At 38.4% G+C, this 23,127-nt stretch overlaps 1 protein-coding gene across 3 annotated transcripts in view; it reads right to left on the reverse strand.

Moving 5' to 3' along the window:
* PDPK1 (3-phosphoinositide dependent protein kinase 1) overlaps positions 1 to 20,336 on the reverse strand; it is a 62,841-nt gene extending 42,505 nt beyond the window's left edge. The window contains exons 1-7 of one of the 3 annotated variants that reach the window (XM_082292518.1): positions 20,153 to 20,302; positions 9,213 to 9,482; positions 5,490 to 5,532; positions 5,163 to 5,300; positions 4,001 to 4,145; positions 1,598 to 1,695; positions 762 to 837 (exon numbers count right to left, since the gene is read on the reverse strand). In XM_082292518.1, the coding sequence (XP_082148644.1) occupies positions 762 to 837; positions 1,598 to 1,695; positions 4,001 to 4,145; positions 5,163 to 5,300; positions 5,490 to 5,532; positions 9,213 to 9,482; positions 20,153 to 20,242 (860 nt within the window). In that variant the 5' untranslated portion in view covers positions 20,243 to 20,302. Of the gene's footprint in view, positions 1 to 761; positions 838 to 1,597; positions 1,696 to 4,000; positions 4,146 to 5,162; positions 5,301 to 5,489; positions 5,533 to 9,212; positions 9,483 to 20,152 lie in introns of all 3 variants that reach the window. The other 2 variants (XM_082292516.1, XM_082292515.1) reach the window with 2 other exon arrangements.
* Positions 20,337 to 23,127: the final 2,791 nt, after the last annotated feature.

Consider the following 23,127-nt stretch of genomic DNA (forward strand, 5'->3'; position numbering starts at 1 on the left):
AAAACAGTCAAAAACTCTTCACTGATGAAAGAAGATGTGAAAAGTCTGATGGTATTTCTCTGACTTCAAAAAATGCTAGCACAAATTACCATACCTATTCATATAAATGATCTTTTGTACCTGTGATTTGTCAGCTACTAGCTTACTCTTCCATCATTGCAATAAAATAGATATACACATTCAGTAGGTTACCATCAACAAACAATTTTAACAAGTTAAGAAATTTCTTAAGGCCATCACTCATACCAGGCACAGAGACAAGCTTTAAAATGTTGCAAATCCCAAATACAGTTTTGGAAAGGAACTGCAAGTTGATCTAAATACAAGTCAAAGAAAGCTGCAGCCTTCTCCCTAACCGAACAGCACGTGACATTCCATTGTTACTACAGCAGGAAATACCATATTTGAGCAATCTTATACAAAATGGAATTAAAATAATTATATTATTTGGATAACAGACAAAAGTTTTTCTGATCTATTTATGGGTAAGAAGTCCAACTTCAACTTACACATCTCCTTTTCCAGCAACACCTAAACCTGTTTGTATAACTCCAAAAAGTAGATAAATGGAGGAAACCAGCCCTCAGACAAGAAGCAATACTTGATAAGAAAAAAATTTTCAAACTCTCTTAAAAAACCTTTCTACTCAAGCATCTTGTTTCTTTAAAATACTGAGCTTGCTTGCTTGCTTGATTTATCCATTCCTCCCCATTCGACAGCTTCCTGACAGTCAGTAAAGTTCTGGAATTTGGAGTCCTCACCTCTTACAGGCAGATTTCTCTGTCAGCAGTTCTGGAGAAACATACTGTGCTGTCCCTACAAATGAGTTTGCCCGCGCTGTTAGGGAAATAGAAAGAAATAAGCAAACACATACTCATGGATAAGCCAATATTCCCCTTCCTCCCCTGTCCCCACTCAGTTAAAAAAAAAAAACCGAAAGGCAATCCATTGCAAGTTACATAATGCTACAAAGAATCCATGAAAATTTAATTTCTCTACCCATCCTCAAAACCTGCTTGGAAGAAACAAATCAATCTCAGTGATACCTACCTGGTTCAAGAAGGTAGGCATTTAGGTATTACTTAGTTATAAAATCTACCAACACAAGCTTGCTACAGTCAAGAAAAAAAAAAGTCTATTGAATTCAGTTCAGCCTACTGCTTTTTTCAAGCATTGTTTGCAGCATCTATTTACAGTCTATTAGTAACAACTAAAGACACATTAATTCTAGAACCTTCACATTTATGCAATTCTGACAGCCACTGGAGTTAAACATATAAGCAGAGTAAAACTTACTGTATCAGGTTAGCCACAGTACCTATTTGTTTGTATTCTTGTCTTGCAAATGAAAACTAAGTAATCTGAAGTAGTTAAACTGCCCACTATATTTGGTAATCTAGCTGGTATACCACTACACCAAATATTACCTCCTCTGACATAATCTAAGTAGTGACAGTCAAAACTGTTTCAAGATATTTTAGTGATTTAGGTAAGGTAATGATATTTGAAGGTTACAATTTGGTAAATACAACATAAATACATTTTCAAAGGATCACTTGCTATAATTACTGGCGTCACATAATGAATAATGGCAAACCTTGTCTGCTATCTGCAGATAATACTTTTGCTGTTCCAAAGTCTGTTATTTGAATGTGCATATCTTCATTTAACAAGATGTTCTCTGGCTTAAGGTCCCTGGAAAAGACAGATTTTTATATTCAAACAGCACACAAATTAAAGTTACGAAACTGACCTAAGTCTAGCGACTTAGGTACATAATGCTACAACAAATGAGTGAGGACACTCTATAAACATTGTTACAACAACTTCTCTAACTTGTAGCTGTCAACCTGCAGACTAACAGATTTTGGTAAGTCCATTACTTAACTTTTTTTTTAAAACATCGAGTAAATAATTATCTCAAAACTACGCTACTGTGCATGTCACATGCTCAAAAATTAAAAAAAAAAAAAAAAAAGGACAAACAAAAAACCCAAAGAAATCCCAACAAAAACCCCACCTCACAAAGACACACACAAAAACCCAAGCCCCTTCACTCCAAAGCCTTAATTTAAATTAAAAAATTAAATCTGATAGATTGATATGGCATTGAGAGCTTCTAGGTCTCTTTCCTCATTGCAAAACTCCAGTTGGTCAAACACCGGCAAGCCCAGCCCTAGCTAAATGTCCTGACTAGGTAAGAACCATAGATCACCTCCATGCATAATCTGTATTTCAAATGCATGCCTACCATTTGCATAGACACTGCCTCTGATTCTGAATAAAACCAGACTTCACAGTATCACAAACACAACAGAAAGCAATACAGAGTTAGATGTCAAGAGGTGCATTAGAAACAACTTAAGAGCATTCTGTTGCACTGATATGATATTCCTTTGCACCAAGTTTCCTTAGCAGATCCAAAAAGAAATTACATTCTTCCCTCATAAGCAGTATCTTTGAATGCTCATAAAGAAATCTAGGAGCATGGGAGTTGTTTTGTTTGACTAGTAAGAAAAAAACAGTAAAAACTGAAATCTGTTTCTATCAATCACTGTGCAGCATTATTTTCTTCAGATTAAAGCCCCCTACTATGGAAAAGCATGAGTTGTACAGTTTAAAGTCTGGAAACTAGCACAAACTGTTTGTAAACAAACAGTTCTGTGTAGGGCTTTTTTAAGATACATATGTATGCAGATATATTGTACTCTGTACACACATATATACTGTTTATATAATATATCATATACCCACATTAATACAGTATTATGGATCTATAGTTATATATCCAGATACACAGAGAGATATCTGTAATAAATTTTCCAGGGTAGCCTGACTTCTTGAAGTGGTTCTATCTCATGTCCTATTTCTTCAGGCAGCAGGAAATCCCAAGAGCTTTCAGGCACTGCTACGGCTGTGGCCTCATAAACTTCATATGAAGTTCTCTTAAGTGCAGAATTTCACTGTTTTCTTTTGAGCTCCTCGTAGGGTCCTTCATATAAAGACAAGTATAAAGCAGCTCTTCTACAATATAAGGCTTCCAATATAGGCTTAGTAACACTGAGAATCATGCTACAATCACTTTATAAGCATTCTCTCAGCCTAAACACATGGACTGTAAAATCAAAGTGAAACTAGGAGTTCTTGAACTTCCCCCCTCCCCCTGTAGAAAACCTTGTGCTTTCAGTACTCTCCACATCTATGCCCCTTAGATTTTATTTCAAATTATTTCACAAAAACTTGTATTTAAAAGGAAAAAAAGGGTTTTTAATAACTTGAAAGAAATAATGGTATCAGAATTATAATCAGTCAGCTTTTTGCCAACTAGCATCTAGTGTCCCATGACAACAGCTTGGTAACCTACAGACAGAACAGATTTCCTACCCAAAAAGAAGTTCTGCAGCTCTGATGTCTAGCACTTAAAGTTTTATTTAATAAACATGAATGACAAAACATGATTATTCAAACAACATACCACATCAAAAACAACTTCAAAAGTACTACTCAAAATTTTGCTAATTTCACCACTTACCTAATTATTGTGCAGCTTTGTGGAAATTGTTCACTCAGTGAAAACTAATATAGATTAACTTTACTTGATTACACAGTGCACATTAAGTCACACACAAAAAGAATTCTAGTTAACTTTTGCTACATAACGACACAGGAAAAAAAGTGTAGTTAAACCAAAAGTCAGTTTCTGGTTTTTAGGCCAACCGATGAAGCTTGAAAGACAAGCTTTGGGTAATGTTAATTCTAGGCCAGAAGGTTGTCTTACTTTTTCCTGCTCCAACAGTTGGTATAACAGCAACTGGCTCTCCTCCTCAAGTTTGCTGTGTTTAGTTACTGATGTTAACTGTACTAGTGCTGATCAAATGCAATTTGTGCTCTTTAGCTTTCCACAAAATCCACATTTGCTTTTACCTTCACAAAGAACACTTCTAGGAAAAAAAACACCTTGTGCATTGTCAACTGCATGTCTGTCTCAACTTTGTATTACCTGTGAATTATTCCTTTCCCATGCAAATACTCCAGGGCTGATACAATTTCGGCAGTATAAAATCTTGTACAGGTCTCATCAAACGAGCCAATTTTGCGTATATACTTTAGCAGCTCTCCGTTTTTGGCATAGCTAAGCCCAAAATCTGAATGTAACTCAGTTAAGGTTTATTTCTAAGCCAATCTAAAACAAAAATCCCCACATCTTATTCCAATGACAAGAATACTACTAAAAATAACATGAACAACAGGGAAGAAGTTTGTTAATTTGAAACTTTACAAGCAGCAACCCAAAATAATTTCTTAAATATGTTAACAACCTAGGACATGGGTCCAAATTTCTTAGCATAGCAAAAACTACATAAAGGGTTAACTCTGTAGTTTTTCCAGAGAGTGGCGTGATTAATTAATTTAAATTACATACATAATTGCCCTCAAAGAGAATTATTTATAGTGATAACTGATCAAAGTTAAAAATTGTCCCATCACCTGGAAAGCACCAGAGCAAGTGTTTACACTGCAAAAGAGGCCCTGTGAGCTCATACTGTATGATATAGTACAGTAGTGCTTGCCAGCACTATTAGCAGCCTCTGGGAAAACCAGAGAACTACTTACTGACCCAGAGAGAGCTTGGGAAACGGTAGCCCAAACAGAGGATTCAGATTATTGTATAAGCACCTTCACCTTTACATAAGAAAAGTTTTAATAATAGCTCTAATTGTAGAAATGAAACTAGTAGGAAATACAGCTGGCTAGCCCTATTTTAAATGCAGGCATTATGGTGTTTTACTACAGATATACACACACACACACATATATATACACATCAGGAATAAAACACTTCTAATACATGCCCCCCGATTTAGAATTTTTAAATTATTTTAAACTTGGAGCCTTCAACATTTACCACATAGACAATTTGTTTGACTGCTCCCCCCTGTCCCACAAGACACCTACTCTTCTCTTTGAGAGGACCCACTCATTCAATCTGCTTAATTACTGTTAAAAGCATGACTATAAAAATTGCATCACATATATTACGATATTTTAAATACCTCAAGTTAAATTCATCATTTCTGTTAGACCATGTTTCAAAGGAACCACAACTGGGCATTGTTGCTCTTAAGAAAGTATTACAGCAAGTTTTAATATACAAAGGATACATAGCTTTTCATCATCCTGAAAGGTGAAGTAGAGTTTCACAAAAAAAGGGTGATCCAGACGGGACATTACATCTCTCTCTCGTGTCACATATGGTACCTTGTTTTCTTTTATGATATGACGTTTTTCTAGAATTTTAACTTAATGAAAAAAGAGAGAGTAAAAATGCAAGAGGTACAATTAAATGAATCCCATCCTGTTTTGGAGTTTTTTGGTTATATATAATTAACATGAAACCACTAATTCTGTTTCTTCAATGGGTGTTTTGTAACTGGACTACATTGATACCGTATTTTCAAAAAGTTCATGTTAAAGGAGTCAGTACTTACTGGCATATTCTCTAGAACTTGCCAATTCTCGAGCCAAGACAACCTGTTGCCAGAGGAAAGAAAATATATTGTAACTGGCCACTAAACACATACACTAATATTGATCTTCCAGTAGGTATTTGGAACACAGCAAAATATTTAAGCATGCGTTCATATTATGCTTCAGCAAGACTTCTGCAGAAATTCAGTTCAGCAGACCAATGCCTGATTTGCCAAAAGACTTACACGTATGAGAGTGTGAATACCGATTTACTTTTTTCCAGAAGAATTCTGAAGATGGTAATGTAAGTCAAAGTAAACTACCAAATCTTCTTAAAGAGAGGAACAAAAAGCAACAAGTATGCTGAGGAATATTCATAAAAATAATTGTCACAGTACTTTACCTAACATAGATGGCAAAGATTGAAAGATAAAATTTATCTGAGTGAGCAAAAGTAAAAACTGAGACAGAACTTTAAACTATTGACAATTTGTTAAGAAAAAGATTTAAATAAAAGGAACAGAAGATTTCCAATTAGTAGAAGCAAGGGATGAAATTTCAGGCAAGCAGGTTTACATTTTTCAAGAGAAAAGCTTTTGGAGGAACACAAGGCTCGTTTTTAAGAAAGAACTTTATAAAAGGCAACTTTAGAGAAAATCTGAAAAGTCCTCTTGCATGAATGCAAGCAATAACCTTGTAACAACAGATGACTACGGCTTTCTGTTTTTCTCATTGTAAGTTTACATCCATTTCAACACCTTGCTAAAATCTCAACTTCATACTATTTTCTTTTAATCACTGCACCAGGCTTGCTTCTAATCCACTTCTCATTATATTCTAATCCCTTGCAGAATCAGTTATAACAGGGTACTCCAAAATATTACTACATACACCTGATGCTAAATGTTAGGTATTTAGGAAATATTAACAAGGCATTTTTTTCAGATGAAAGAAGTGCATGCAGTTGCCCTGTTTAGTACTAGGAAATTGACCTCAGTTCAGTAGTAACAGGCACCCTCAATTTTTTTTAAGAGTTCATCTCCTACAAACACATTGAAGTTTACAGTATTTGATCAATGAAAATTTCCATTAGAAACAACCAGTCTGTTACAATCTGCATCTCTGCATAAGGAATTTTTGAGATCCTTCTGTGTACACATATAACACTAGATAAGATGTGCAGTCAAATGAGAATGCTATTAACTTTTCTGATTTTTGTAGCTAGGTTTCATCAACCATATCTACCACGAAAGCTTCTGAAAGCAGGTCACTTTAAAAGGCAGTTATTAAATAAAACCCCATATACATGGAGACCATACTCAGATGACAGAAGGGATCAGCTGACACAGATGAAAATGTATCTTGGCAAATTAAGCTATGGACTGACTCTCTTCCAGTCCTGCACTGTATCCAATTTTTTACCATTGTATTTCACAGGTACTGCTCACATACTTACATGGATATTGAACAGCTGTGTTCTAAGTACCCACGACTAGGCACTTACCTGATAGCAGGAGTACCTTGGTACCCTCAAGTTCCTTCCTCACCAAACAAACCTGAGCATACCTTATATCTTAACTTCCTCCCAACTAATAATCCAGAAAACCCCAGCAGACAGGCACCAAAAAAAAAGGAAAAAGAAAGAAAGAACTCAGAGGTACATATTAATACAGTGTCTCTATTATCAGGGGGCTTGAATCTTATCCACCCTATGGGAGAAAGTAATATCAGTAAGGAATGTAAATAGTAAGAAATTAGAGGTTAGCTGGATAGCTTTAAAAAAAGACATAAAACTAGCAGAAAAACAAAAGCATAGAACATATAAATGTGTAAGTTGTAAATTCAGACAACAGCAAGGCAAGAAATGTAGTTAAACATCCCAAATTGAAGGAAGGGGAGATAGGTAGAGCAGAGAACCCTCTGAGGCTACAGTGCAGAAATAACTGCCAACATACCTGGCATACATCATGACCAAGCCCCACTCTAAACTTGAACAAATACTTCAGGCAGCCAGAGATTAAATCTGCATTTAAGAACTGGTTTTGGTCAGACAATCATAATTCCTTAGAGCTCCTGTTTTTAAGAAATGCCTCATTTATTGGTGTAGACAAAACCAAGGTGGAATATACATGTACCCGCTATATAGAAGGAGGAGAGCAACACAACATGCCGCCTCAATCATGAGAATTTTAATTCTTCCACCACATAACAGATATTCTGAAAGTAGCATGAAGCCGTCTATAAAGCAAGTAGATTCTCATAAGTTTAAAAGAGCTGAACAACAAGTAGAAGGCCCTGCATTTCTGTGTTTGTTTATACCAAGCATGGGTCCAAGAAGTTGCAGCTGCAGAAGAAGGTCCCACAAAATTGGAGAGTGCTCTGAAGAAAAACCCTGAAGCCAAATCATGTGCATCTCTGTTGCATTTAAAATGCAGCACTGGCACTAGGTGAGAGTTTGTGGTAGCTTAACAGAAGTCCAAGAAAATGAAATATGTTCATTATGACGTTGAATAAAATATTTTTTTAATCTGAAGATGTCATTGGATATATGGCAATATGAAGGCCCCTGCTTTTTGAGATAAACACTTTTTATTTACAACATTGGTGAGGATCTTGCAGAGTACATCAGATCTCTGAGTCTACAACCATGTTTAATAAGAACAAATCATATGCTTTTTAACAAAATGTTTTGATAACAACATAAAGGTACATGCCCCACAGATCAAACGCTCTGAAGTTGATACATCAGAGGGTTGTGCTGCTGTCCAGGGGGAGCGCTGGAACAGAAGTTTATTCAGAGCCTGGGCTAAGCCCTATGAACTCCTCTACCTACATGGAACACAGCATTAACTTTCAGAGACCAAAAGCAGGAAGGAAAAGTGTATTACTGAAGCAAAGTGTTCTGGTATACCCAAGCCACAACAACTCTCTTGGATTCTTCAGGGAAACCTGCAAGTTATGCAAACTATGTGTTTGAGTGCAAATTACTCTTGATGAGCACTAGAGGCCTGCATCCTAAACACCGCAGTAGGCTGTACTGGAAGAACGAGAAAACCCCAACATTTAGAGACCTACAACCAAAAATTGTATACAAAAAATATATTGAAAAGATACAGAAATATTATTCTTACAACTGGGAAAATACTGAACCATCAGATTAAAGTATTAATTGCTTCATGGATTCATTAAGGTAACACTTAAGTAATTCATTTTTGTGCAATGCTGTGGATGCAAGAAACAAACCATTTAAGGCTACTGGACACAAATATACTGACTGTGACTCACTAAGTCCTCAAGGACCATGACACTAGAGGCTGAGAAAGAATATTGGAGAAGTATCACTGTTCTTTCTTTCGAAAGCATCTGGCAGTACCTCCTGACATAGACAGGACATTGCACAGTTCTTACCATTAGCTCCTAGAGCAGTTCCAATCCTTTCTATCAAACTTTTCACATAACCTATTACAGCTATCACACTTACACTAGAAAGCAATGTTGACTGAACATCCAAGCATCAAGTCATTAGGATACAATGGAACTTTTGATCAATTTAAAAGGAGCTTAAAAAAACCCCATCACCACCCATATTTAGGGTGACACTTAATAGGCAAGCTTAAATCCACTATATTCAATTCATTTACTCTTCAAGCTGTTCCCTCCACATTTCAATCTCATCAATCTTATACAACAAACTTTCAAGTTTATCTAAGATATCTGGCACTTCTTATAAAAAGTAAAGTTACCGTTGAAAAAGATCCTTCACCCAGAATTTTCCCAAATTTGAAGTCATCAGGTCGTTTCTTTCGAGGCTGTGGAGGCTGCTGTCCTGTATGTTGCTGCAAGGAGTTTGAATTAGATCTTGATTCAGGTGCTGTGCCCTCCATGTTAGATCCCTGTCTGCTGCCACAAGTGGAAATGACAGATGGAGTGCTGGAATCTGCTTGGTTTCTCACCATTGATGGGGATGAACAGGAGCATAACACCACGCTTGACTGGATTGGAACAGCATCATACTGAAAATGATGAAAAGAAATGAAACTATTATTCCCATACCTGACATAACTACCACGCACAACTGCACTTTATTTCCATACAAGAATCGTATAAATTCTTCTTTGAATGGGTCATCATTAAAAATCTCTTTAGGAGGGAACATTAGTATTTATTTTGGAAATGGCAGCTTCAATTTGATAAATACCTCTATTTAGGTCACGCTGTCATATAGCCATAGGTCAAACGTCTGAACACTTTAATTCAAGAACGCTTTTCTTAAACCCAAAAAAATGCTCCTAACACCAAATTTCATGGTATCTTCTCCTACAAATAACATGACCTTAAATTTCTAGTTATACAACGAACACCTGTATTTACCAGTAATATTAGTTCAGAGATCCAAGTTACAATGAACTCTAGATGAACACATGAAAACTTTAATGGAGGCAAAGGACACATTCTTAATTTTTTACTTGGAATTTCACTTTCTCTGGTAGTATTTCTCTTAAATACACACTGGGGAAGGACAAGAAGAAAAGGATAACATAAAACAGGTACATAAGCTAGAGTGTTTAATAACCGACAACGCCTAAAACTTTTTTTGAAGAATGCTCTGGTTCATGGCCTTTTAAAACAAGGGAGATTGCATGCACTATTTAAATTGTACATATGGCCACATAAAAACAACCCAATTGCAAAACAAAAAGAACAGATACAGCCCAGAAAACAGCAAGTACAAGGAGACACACTCCTGATTAATGTAATACGCAAAGCAAATCATCATTTGGTACCTTTTTATCAATTTTCCCTAAGTAAGACCAAGGAACCATGTCAAGTTGCTTTCTGCCCCTTTTGGTAATACACCTCAATTAGTCTGTCAGGGACTGCATCTGATGTTTTACTTCAAACTGGCCAGAAAATACAAACAAATAGGAGAGCTCTGCTAAACTACTGCTGACAAAAAAACCAAACCAAACAACAACAACAAAAACAACAACAACAACAAAAGAAAAAACCAGAGGAAATATTTAAGAAAGTTAACACCATGGCTGAACATTATTTTTTAATCTCTGTATTCTAACATAGATCCAGCAGAATGAAACTATGACTTAATGAAAATCACCTAATCTCGAAACAGACATAATGTACAACCATGTGAGATACTCCATAACATACATCATGCTACCAAATTAAAATTACTTCTGACAAAAAGAATTTTTTTACCTCATGAATTTCAATTTGAAACAATTTTCTGCATTTTTGTCAGAAGCCACCTTAGAAAGGAATTGGACTGGCACTTAATCATGCACATGGTCTTAAAGAACCTAGCTCCCAAAAAAGCGATTCCTCACATGGTTGTGGTCTGTGCAGTAGGGAAAAGCTACCTTTATTTACTGCTAAAATTGACACTATTACTACGGAAACAGCATATACACATTAAAGTATATGTGCTGTCGGTCACAGTTCCTTTTATGTTTCATATACGTATATTTTAGCTGGTACCTTCCGCAGACTAACCATTGTCCCCAGCATTTTCATATCCCAGATGAATCACCTCTCCTTCAGACAGCTACTCAAACAGCAGTGTGCCTAAAGATACACGCTAGCTAGAATTAAAAACAGATTGCACCCTTTCCCATCAAGACTGCAGCAAGACTGACACAAGCATGACTGCTCAGCAACTGAAGTGATGCCAGGATAAAAAACATCCCATTAATGGAAATACAGTAAATAAAACACACATACACACAGACTAAATATCAGGATCTAAATGATGAACTGGCTCCAGTCACAAATGAGGTTTTACAGGTTAATAAAGCAGTAGCACTGCAGGGAGGGGGTCTGGTCAGATTATGCAGCTAGCAAAAGCACCTCAAAAAAGCAAACAAGCAAGAAAAAAATCCACCACAAAGCAGAGAGCACTGGGAGAAAGAGGGGGAAAGGTGCTGGATGCAGTGTATTTCATTACACAGTAGCTGAAACTAAGTCACAATGAATATCCAGTATAGAAAAATCCTAAGGGAAGAGACAGAAGTAAAAGGACTTTGTAGGAAGAGGTTATTTTCAGCCAGGGTGTAACATCAATTAGTCCCAACTTTCTCAAAGGAAAGTCAAGATTAGGAACAAGGAGGACAGAGGAACATGCAGTAGATTTAAAAGGATCAGTTACCTAAGAAATGACAGAACTATGCAACTAGGTCTGTTATGTTGCACCTCAACATTTATAGAAAAAGGTAATTCCTGCACTCACCTTTCCACACTCCATATACTCTTCTTTAGCATTTTGCCCTGCATTATTTACCTTCTCAGTTTTATTTTGAAAGGCTCCGAAAAACATGTCCGCAGAAACCATAAATGTCTCTACACATATATTTTTAAATACGCCAGAGACAGAATACAGGTCAGCTTATCTGATCTAACTTGTACCATCACTCTTTTGTAAAAATCAGACTTAAGATCCTTCTTCTGCCAGATGCAGACGATTTTTTAGTGAGAGATGAAGTCAATCACAGCAGAATTTTAGAATATTCTAAACTGCATCTGCAATTCTCAGAAGCTTAAGGATGCTCTCCTTCTAGCAATTATCAATATTTCTCAGCTGGCAAGCCAGTGAAAGTACAGATCCTCATACAGTAACTACAGACTTACCTATTGCATGTCATGGATCATCATGACCACACTGATTACCACTGACCTAGTAATTCTATCTCTTTAAAAAGTACTCTCTAACACTACTTCCTTCCCAAACCCTTAAGGGTTCTCCTTTTCATTTACTTTCACATAGAAATTGTTTCATTCTTAGTGCAACATACTCTGAGTTTGAAAGTCTTTCATGGAAAAAAATAACAAACCTCCTGAGAGCTCATGGCATTACAGATCAACAGTCATTTCGAAGTCTTCATCAAGTAATTTTCACTAAATCACTAGAAACAGGATTCCTTTTATTTATACGTGAAATAAGTTCTAATACTGTTCTTTTCCCCACTTGTCTGTGAAGAGTAGAAATAAACTTCAAGTCAACTGAAATCAATGCAAAAAGCCCACTAGATAGCACTATGTTTTTCCTTTCCTCCCTACCACCTAAAAGAACTCATACTTTTTCCCTTTGCAATTCAGCATTTTGACAACTGCACTATCACTACAACTGTTAATGTATTTATATGCATCAAAGACATACCACACTTCTCTAAAGCAAGTACAGCCACAACAACTGCATCTCCACTAGCTTTTTCCCACCACAAAATCTGCAACACTACTTTACTGAGACCATTCTATCAACACTGACAGCAGCAAAAAATACTTTTCGAGACTGGGCTTCCACAACTTCCAGTATCCTTTACTTCTGCACTGATTGACAGGATGTTGAACCCTGAAGATGACTGAGAATATCTTTGCTATTCTGAATTTCTACTAGCAAGATCTATTACAAAGAAAATCACTATGAACAGGGTCCTGACCTCTCAGCTGTCTGGTAACACTGAGTCTGACTGCTGACTATTACTGAATCTCAAGCTGCTTTAAGACACAGGGCAAACATGATCACAAAAGCTCTTCCATCTAACTACTTCTAAGGCCAATTCTTTTGGAAGCAGACCGTGGTAACAGAAAGTATTTTTTACACAAAGCAACATGACCTCTAAACCTCAACCAGTACATTTGTTTTGATTATAAATAATGCTAATGAGGCTATAAGCTAGAAGACTGGCACAACCCAAGATTCTGCTAAAGGCAGTTTAAGTTAGACAGGTTTGGCCTGAGCTGTTTTGTCAACTGTTTTGACATTGTCATATAAGCCAAAAGGTCTGAAACTGAAATTTATTTTGTATTGCTTACAATTTAAACACTGAAAACCTGGGGTTTTAAAATGAAAAAATTAAAAGATAAGCAGTTATAGTTAATAAATTCTTCTCATGGCACACTGGTGTTTCAGAGGGTTGACAAAGATGCACCAACTGCATGCGACACACATCTCGTATCTGAAAAAGAGCATCAGAAGGGGTAATTATCAGATATTACACACAGCTTTTCCACTGGCCTCCTCCCCCATCATATCCCACAATTAAAATGTTAACCTTCTCTATGTTCCCCAATACCTAGTTGTGAGAGTCTCCACTTCAAAGGTTATAGTGTAACACACCCTGGGGGTTCCAGCGTGTTCCAAAAGAAAAAAGCAACTGATCAGGTCAGATACTCAGATGTGCCTGAATACATGTCCTCAAACTGCTACTAAAATGAGAATGCAGGCAAAAGCAGTGTAGTTCAGGTACAAGAAACTGAAGACACAAACCCTGATTCACAGTTACAAAAATCCAACTAAAGGCCTCACCTTTCAGTGCAGAAAGCACAGTACAGTTTGCAACAATAAATACCAATCCCATACAGGAGCTGTTTGCAGGAAGTGTAATGATTATTGTGTGATCCCTATCAATATTTAACACTCATTTTCCTTTCATAAATTCTGTCCGCTGCTGCACCAGAGTGGAACACCCCGAATGAAGACAATAATAGATGGTGTGCTTTCATAAACTGCAGTAAACATCAATTCTCAGACCTTATATGCTCATGTCTATTTATGCTCTGGATGTCTGCCTAAAAATGGATTGTCAGACTTTCTGTTAAGTGATCAACAGCATCCTCTTTCTATTAACCAATTGTACATGTATCCGTATAGAGAGAAACAATATACTGATTAATCAAACTCCATTGCATGCCAGTTTCTCTTCATACACACTTAGAATAGCTAAGAAGTTTGTCAGATAATTTCAAGATTTTAACAATACATCTATTTGCCAACATTACTATTACCTTTAAGTAATTAAAATACTTGCCTAAAGAGAAAAAACATTAATTAAAAAAGGTCACTAGCTGCTATCAGACGGCCTTTTGACTGTAACATAAAATCAAGCATGCAATGAACAGGACAAAACTTACAGTAAGCCAAGCCTCAGAAGTACTTCTGAATGCATCACACAGATATTCAACTGTTCACCCACTTAACAGGTTAACTTTGACACTAAAACACATACAACCATACTAAAACATCATAGTAATTGGGAGGTATTAAAAGATATGTATTCTGTTCACACTTTCAGCTTGACAGAAGTTCACCATGATTTCTAAGAGCAAACAGCCATCTCCAAAAAAAAAAAAGAAAAATAAAAGAAAAGCATTTATTAAAAAAATACACTAGGTTGCAAAAATATTTTCCCAAAACAACAGGATGCTCTTTTCTACAGAGTTCTTTGAAGACAATAGTAAGCCATTTTCTTCAAACTGCAGCAAAGAAACCCTACTCCAAGTATTAGTTATTTGTAGATATTTAAAAAGCATTAACATCAAACATTGATCTTGTGATCTTGTGTAGCAGGGGTTTGCGCTGATGTTGCGTAGAGCTGCATCAGCACTCTTTCAAACCTCATCGTCAAATGGTATGCAAAAGATTACTGTAGAGAACTTAAAATTTAGCTCACAAGGCAACAAACTGCCCCTTTAACACCACATATCGTGAACAAACTGACCCTCACAGTCAGTAAAACAGTCTGAAGCCAAACAACTTGTCAAAATCGATACTTTGATCAAGGTTCATAAATGATTATCAACTACTACATTTAAATGAACATACTAAAATCTCATAGTTCAACTACAAAAACTGTTTTAACACAAATTTGTTTTGCAAGAGAATCTGAAGTCATACATGTATCTAGGGTGAAGTTTTTTGATCTCAGAAGTTGCCACATGAAAAAATGGTTTAAAGATCATTTTTATGAATTAACCATGTAAATTTCAAAAGCATTTGGCTTCGTAAAAGGAGGGGTTTTTTGTTGTTGTTGTCCAAACAAACAGCTATGCTAATTGATTAAAGAAGTCTAGGCTCTAACCCAGCAAAACAACTATGCTCACCTTCATGCCCAGTGTCATTTGAAACCTAATGCTGAAAGGTAAGCACTCATTGAAGAATTGCATAAAACCGTTACTCCCAAAAAATCTCTTCACAAAGTATCTTGATAGAAACAACCATAATTTAAAAGACAACAAAAGATCTTTAAAAATCATGTCCTGATAATACATTTCAAGATTAAAGACTGTACAAATTAATGGAAGGGGAAAGCTTGAAGCTTTCAAGCTTTCCCCTGTTCAAACATACTATTTTACCTAAAATGGCTGGTCCCTCTGCAGTAGTGGGAAACAGAAGTACTGTTTGTCTACTGACATTTCTTCCTTTGTCCAGTAAATCCATAACACAGTCCATCCATAAATGAGTAATGAGGATATCAGCTTCATATTATATCAGCAAAAATATAGCCAAGAAGCTCAATGCCTTGGAAGCACAGAGAACACCTCAACATTCTTAGAGTGTTTTGACCTTTAGGGAATAAAGGTATTTTATCCACAAGACTGATTTCGTTTCTAGAGAAATTAATTTTTCACATACCAAGCAATGCTGATCCAAAATTTCAGTTTATGCAAATGCCTTTCTATAAAGTCGACCACCTTACGTAGTGGTATTTCTGCCACTGATTTCCAGGATTCTAATTCCAAAATCAGGTAGGGACTAAAGCTAATGAAAGGATTTATAAGAACCTGCATTTCAGCCAGTTACTCTCTAACCTCCTCTACTGCTAAGCAAAGCACTTAAGTTCCACGCATCTTCAGAGGCAGACTATTTAAGGCATCCTTCCACTGCCTAGTGCTTCAAAACAAATCAGAAACAGGAAACCACACAAATCTCCAAGAACCTAAAGTCAGCCTATGGCCCATATATAGCTATATTGTAAACAAGTAATTGAGAATTCATTTAACACAAACAGATCTAGGCTAGCTCACAAGAAAACAAAAGCCATCTGTGATCGCAATAGTCTGGATCCCAGGCTACACCACCAGCTACCTCACAAGGCACACTGATAATCAGGTGCTGCGCAGCATAGATGGGGGCTCAGGCTAGCAAACACAAAAGGACTTCCTATGCCAGGCTCCTTGCTAGCAGCTCTAGGAGGCAAAGAACAGCTTGGGGTAAAGAACAGAGAAGCAGACACACCGAAGTGGCAGTATACAGATGGACTGTATGTACAGCGGATTCATGGCACAGTCAAGAACTGTAAATTCCTGCAGGATTACTAAAGAACCAAATGTTGAATTCAGTATTTTCTTTTCAGAAGAAGGCACTAAGCAAGTTAATCCTTACAATTTTTCACCATAAAGAATTATAAAATATTTCTAGGTGAAGTATTTACAGATTGTCTTTTAAAGCAGAAAGCAACTCTCAGGTTCAATATTTACTCACACAGCAAACCACTTAACTTCCTACAGCAATTTTGAGTAGAATTCATACGGTGTGCAAAATAAGGTTCTAGACCAAATAGCTAGCTTTGCACATTTTGTATCCAGTCCTTTCAGACGCTTTAGACTGTAGTAAGTTTCCACAAGCTTACCTGCAAATAAGATGTCAGAAAGGGAAGTGGGATGGGAAGAAAATCTGCTTCTCCCCCATTTCCTTCTTTATTATACATACACAGTCTAACTTGGTCACTTGCAAAGAAAGTTTTTTCCATTTGAAAAACCAGAAACAATAATTCCTTGGCATCGTACGTGTTCTTTGGAAAGCTCTGATATGAGGAACTTGGATTTTATCTTTCAAACATGATGTTTTCTAAATTAAGGTCACTTTCATATTTTCTGAATGGCATAAATGTGCTAGTTCTACAGCAATCTGTATAGCCTTTCTAGACAAATATATATATATAAAAAATACAAGTTTACTGCTAAAAAATAGGTATTAATAAAATATTTCACATATTCATAGACCAAATTTATTTTTATTACTTTGACAGTTTACTACATTTTTCAGTCTAACAAAATGATTGTGCCCCTGGTTTCATGCCTTCTGTACAAGTATTCCTGCAAGTACTTCAGTAGTCGTCGTCCCTTTCCAAGTTTTTCCAGCAATGTTGCCTTCCAACTGATCTGCTTTAGGCAAGTGCAATGAGCCTAAGCCTGCAGGGTATCTTACCACATCCAGCTACAGTAATCTAGTTGTAGAGTTTCAAGAGCTAAATGAAACAGACTTTACTTCTGGCACTGTAATAGATCAAAAACCCAAACAAAAATTTGTTTAAAAAAAAAAAACTTACCCACACAGTGGAATCATTGTTTAGTAGACCATCACTATTATACTCAGACTGTTCTGTGGATCATGTCCTTTCACCTAGCTCTAAGCACTTTTAATGTTAGAAATATGAATGCGTATAAAACTGCTCCTCTTAAAACTCCCGGTTTTTCCACCTTTGAGCACCTTTTCAACATCCATGTCTTCTGCTATTGTCTATTCCTGCAGCCTGCTTTGGTAAGGGATTTACTGAAAACTTATCCCAGTTAAAAGCCTACGCATGAGTGATAAAGATTAGTCGTGATTTTATGATGAAAACCCAAGAGAAGAGAATATTAAATAGATAAGCTTGAAGAGTTTCCCCTACATACATACCTGGAAGCTTTAAACCTACAAATAATTACAAACAGAACTCTTAACATAGCCTAATCTAATCCTTAACATAGATGCAAAACTGTCTCTATGTAAGGTCTAAGAGCCCAGTTCTTCAAAAAGTGTAGTTCATATTAGTTCCACTGGGGAAAAAAAAAAAAAAACCTAGCAATTTTGTTCAGCTGGATCCATGACTACACTATAGGTTTTATCAGGTCAGAAACACTGGTAGAATCTAGTAATTGCTAGTGCAGCTAAACAGTCCAGTAAAGATGTTGCTGCAAATGAAGATGTTAATTACCATACTTCCAGACATCTCATTTTGAGAGGAAGGGCACTTCTTGGTTTGAGACCCAATATACCCACATTAGCATTAACAGCAAATAGCTAAGACCACACCGGCATCTGCAACTAAAGCTGCACTAAAATAGTTTCCTTCTTAGAAGTACAACTCCCTCCTTATGCCACATCTTCAGAAAATAACGGAACATTTTAGGAATTGTCCCTGAGTACAAAAATAAAGAAATTAACTGGTTTGGCAGAAAATTGCGAGAACATTCCTTTCAAAGCCGGGCTCTATTCACACCTCCCCTCCCCAATCCCATCTTATGCATTTACAATTCAATAATCACAGAACTCATTGTGTCATTAACTCCATCACATAAACATTAGCAGTAATTTGCTCAGTCTCAGAAATACTGGATTTCCCATATTTGATATCATCTTAATTACAAAAAGGTTAGTTGAATCGAGCCACCTCTATCTGGTACTGCCTGTCAGTACACTCACCTGACCAGGAAAATATTAAATAGAATGGAAGAGAAGGAATTAAAAAAAAAATTACCCTGACAAAATATCTTGATTTTCACAAAATTGGTTGTCAGTTGCATTCCTAATTTTTCCCCTCTCTGCATGCTTTTCTTATGGGCAGGGACCTAAACTGTATACAGAAAAGGAAGGGAAATGCAAGTATTTTGGAAAAAAAACTCTGAGAAAGATGAGCAATAAACAAGAGCAGAAGCACAAAGGGAAGCCTACTCTCCGTTTAAGAGTCCAAGTAAACAGAAGTCATCTCTGATGCTAAGAAGCAGCTTTATAGAGCTGCATCAACTAGCAAAACTAATCCCTTTAATAATCTAATAATCAAAAGTTGATTTATTTCATAGACCTTGATGTAGCATTCCATGTGCTCTGTAGGGCTATTCCACATAGTACTTCTCATCTTCGGTCAATAAATATGATTCTGTGTAACACCCTGATGAAAAAAATCACTGAGCATGGAGAAGAGAGCACACTGAAATAAGATGTCAAGAATCAACATGGCTGTGCCCGTCTCCACAGAAAACCCTCCCTAGTCAATTCCAGTTGATGAAAAGGTTTTAAGTGCCGCAGAGTGAAGCTTGGCAGCCTGCAACTGACAGAGCACAAGACCCAAAAGCACAGCAGCATGCACACGAGGATAAGGAACATATCACTGCCAGGTAGTTTTGCCAACACGAGTGAAAGCTGATGATTATTTTTCTTTTCACGAGAGAATGTCTACACTAACTAAACTGTATAACTCACAACACAGAAGAAGATTTACCATTACCACGTCTGTATACCAACTACGAGTCCACCTTCGAGATATGTCAGTACACACGAAACGAGATTGACGCTGTCAAACTAACGTAAACAACTGCGTTTGAAACGGCGTCCTACTGTGACCCTCACGATCTTCCTCACGCGTTTCTTCCTACTACAAAAGAAATCGATTACAGAGTGACAGGTAGCTTCCACAGGGCAACAACGCCTGTTCGGCCAGCGGCAGACGGCCTGGCATAGCCATGCCAACGCCCCGTACCCGGAACCGAAAACGGAGGTCGGCGAGAGGCGGCGGTGAGGCCCCTTCACCATCGGCCTCACCTCCTCCCGCGAACGGGCTACGCTCAGGGGAGAACGGGGCCCTCCCGCGAGGCCTGCGGCGAGCCAGGAAAGGGGGGCGGAAGAACGACCGCGAGCAGCAGCGACAAGACTGGCTCCACCGACGGCAGCGCCCGTTCACCCGCCCTGTTCGAGCGGGCGTAGGAGGCGGGGCCGCTCGCGAAAGCCCACCGCGACCCCGCCGCCGGCAGAGCACTGGGCACGGGCGGCCACCTCTCAGGGGCTGGCCCCGGCGCCTGGGCCTACTTATTCCCCCAGCACCCCGCGGGCCGCGGCCCCGGGCAGACTCACCAGGGGGCTGCCGGTGCTGGCCATGGCCCGCCTGGCCCGCGGGCCGCCCCCCGCGCCCGGACTCACCAGGGGGCTGCCGGTGCTGGCCATGGCCCGCCCGGACCGGGGCCGCTCCCCACCCGTTCCGCGCCAGGCGCTCGGCCCAGCCTGAGCCAATGGGGCGCCCGCGTCCCCCGCCCCCGACGTCACCACAACAATCCCCCCCTGCCGCAGGCGGGTCTTCCGCGCACTGCGCTCGCTCACTGGTGGCGGTAACTGTTACTCACAAGCGAGCCAGAACAGAGCGTCCCCCGTCAGCCTCAGCGTCCAAGCCGAGAGGAGGATGCGCAGTTGAGGGAATGGCGCCCCAGGGAAGCTGCGTAAGTAAGGGCGGAAAAGGGCGGGCCCGCCGGGCAGCACCGCCCCCGGACACTCAGATCCGGATTTGTGCCACGACGGCCGCGTGCCGTAGGAGCGGCGGCGGGTGGCGCCAGCGCGGCGGCTGGGATTGCCGGGAGAGCCGCGCCCTCCACGCAGCTCGGAATTCGAGTGCGTCATAAATGCAATTCCAGTGCGCTTGTTCGTTCCTGAGAACTTACCTCGTCTGCATAACACCCGCGCTCCCTCGCCGGTTGTGACAGGCCGTTTTCCCTGTTTTCCGAACGAGCCCGCGGTGCCCGGTAACGGCGTCCTGTCAGTCCGTGTGCGAGCCCGCCGGCCACAGACGCCAGGAGGCGGGCCAGCAGTGCACGGCACTGTAGTGAACAAATTGAGTTTGTCAAAGAGTTCCTAGAATTGCGAGGGATTACTCAAGAGGATGAGGCAGGAAAAGACCATCTAGTTTACTGAACTGCATCAGAATGTACAAGATACCGATAATTAGCTTCAAGTGGGGGTGGTGTGGAGGGCCAGGGCAACTGCAGTGTCCCAGAGTTCATCACTTTCTTCAGAAAGGTTTCTAAAATAGCCAGCCTGAGTCACCTTTCCTGTATGATAATTTTTTCATTCTTCTGCCTGAAGGCAGAACTAATTTGTTCTGCAAATTAGTAGAACAGTTGATCATAATCTTGTAGTAGGTTGGATGCATGGGTCAGTGGACGTCTGTGTGTGCGGTTTTTTGTTGAAAGCCTACCTGCACTCTTCACACTGTATCCATATTTTAGGCCTCTTAGAGAAAATCTGCCAAGTAGGAAAAAGCTTTTGTGTAACTTAGGTCAGTAGTGCCGTAACTGTTTGTGGCTACTGAATGGTGCTGTGATGGTTTTCGCATATGTGAATTGAAAGAGATTATCCTGGCGAAAAGGCAGATTCTTTTCCATGCGATCTGGTAAAATTTTTTCTCCTCATTTTACAGTTTTGGGTCTAACTAGCCATTATCATAATGGTCCACACAGCTGCTTGACCAGCTGGATTTATGTTTATGTCCTTGGATACTTTTGTAAGGCTCAAAAATCAGCTAGTTTTTTTACGGCTCAAAAACTATCACAAAACTATAAAAATCTGTGGATTGCACACAGCAAGTTTACAGCTGTTCCAAACGTTATACAACCAAGACTTGTGAACACAAAGAAAAGGAAGGAACCAAACAGGGCAGACTTGTAATACTATTACATGACTACTCAATTAAGCTGTATGTGTCGAGACAGTTCTGTGCAGACTCACATCCTGTTCCAGTAGGGCTTACTTGGGCACATGTAATACTCTGATTCAGCTTCTCTGGGCTGTAGATCAGCTGTACAGACTATATGTGTGTGTTGCAGTATGCATGAGCCAAAGCAAACACAAATCAGGCAACAGCATCACTATAGGCAATTTACTAGGTTCTGCTGCTTAATATCAGCAAACTGTAACATTTTCCTTTCTAGAAAAGCAGATGGTGCCTTTAGAACAGAGGTAATAAAGCACACAATAGCATTAAAGCCATGAAGTACCAGTATATTGTATGTAATTCTCAGAGCTGACAATGCTGTAGAGTCCAGTGGCTTCATCTGGCAGAGTTTAGTGTACCAAACCTGCTGGAAAACTTGGACAGTAGAAATTTTTATCTCCTGTTCAGTTGAAAACAAACTGAGAAACTAAAATTAGAAAAGGGGACAACCACAAAATCTAAAGTTTGTCATCAGTCTTAGGAAAAAGGGAGAGTAAAGGCCTGTTATTGCTCAGGAAAGGGAGTGAATAATAGATAATGTGTAATGGATTGAGGAATAGAGCACACCCTTTTTCTTCCACTAAAACAATCTAGTTTAACAATGAAGATATTATTATTCATTTTAACAAGATAATAATAGCACACAAAAAAATTGAGTTAAAGTCCTTAGAAAGTGTGTTAAATTCTGCAGGGACAGATGAAATTTTCCCCAAAGTATTTTTTTTTTTTTTTGGGGAAAATGAAACAAAACAAAACCACCAAAACCAAACAAATAAACAACCCCAAAAAAACAAACAAAAAAACCCAAACCAACCAAACAAAGCATAAAGAACTGAATCAGTCTCTGCAATGTTGAAAGTTATTTCTGAGAAGCCGTTCAAGAAGCCTAGAGGACTTCTGAATGATGGTTTCATCTTCAAGTGTAGGAAAAGTAAGGCCAAAAATAATGCTAAACTAAGTGAATGATTAAACAGAGAATATAACTTGATTCAACTTCCATCTTTGCCAAGAAAGCTTACTTGCTGCTAACAGGGTAGATAGTATATAATTTGACTTTGCTAAGATTTTTGACACAGTTCAATTTTAAAGGAATACTAAGGAAGCTTGTTGACCTAAATGCTAGCACCTTGTCTTGTTAATGAATAATTAAATTTTTTGATAATGCGTCTAATCATTAGCAGTTCCCTGTTAAAGTGAAATGGCATTTCAAGGGGCATTCCAGGCTCAAACTTGGTCTGATTCAATATTTTCATCAGTTTTGGTAATGAAATAGAAAGTATGTATACAAGATTTGTGATATTATTCTGGGAAAGATTTTAGTCACTTGGGGAGACAAAAATGAGGAGAA

Source organism: Coloeus monedula (assembly GCF_965178545.1).
Source record: "Coloeus monedula genome assembly, chromosome: 16".
Lineage (NCBI taxonomy): Eukaryota > Metazoa > Chordata > Aves > Passeriformes > Corvidae > Coloeus > Coloeus monedula.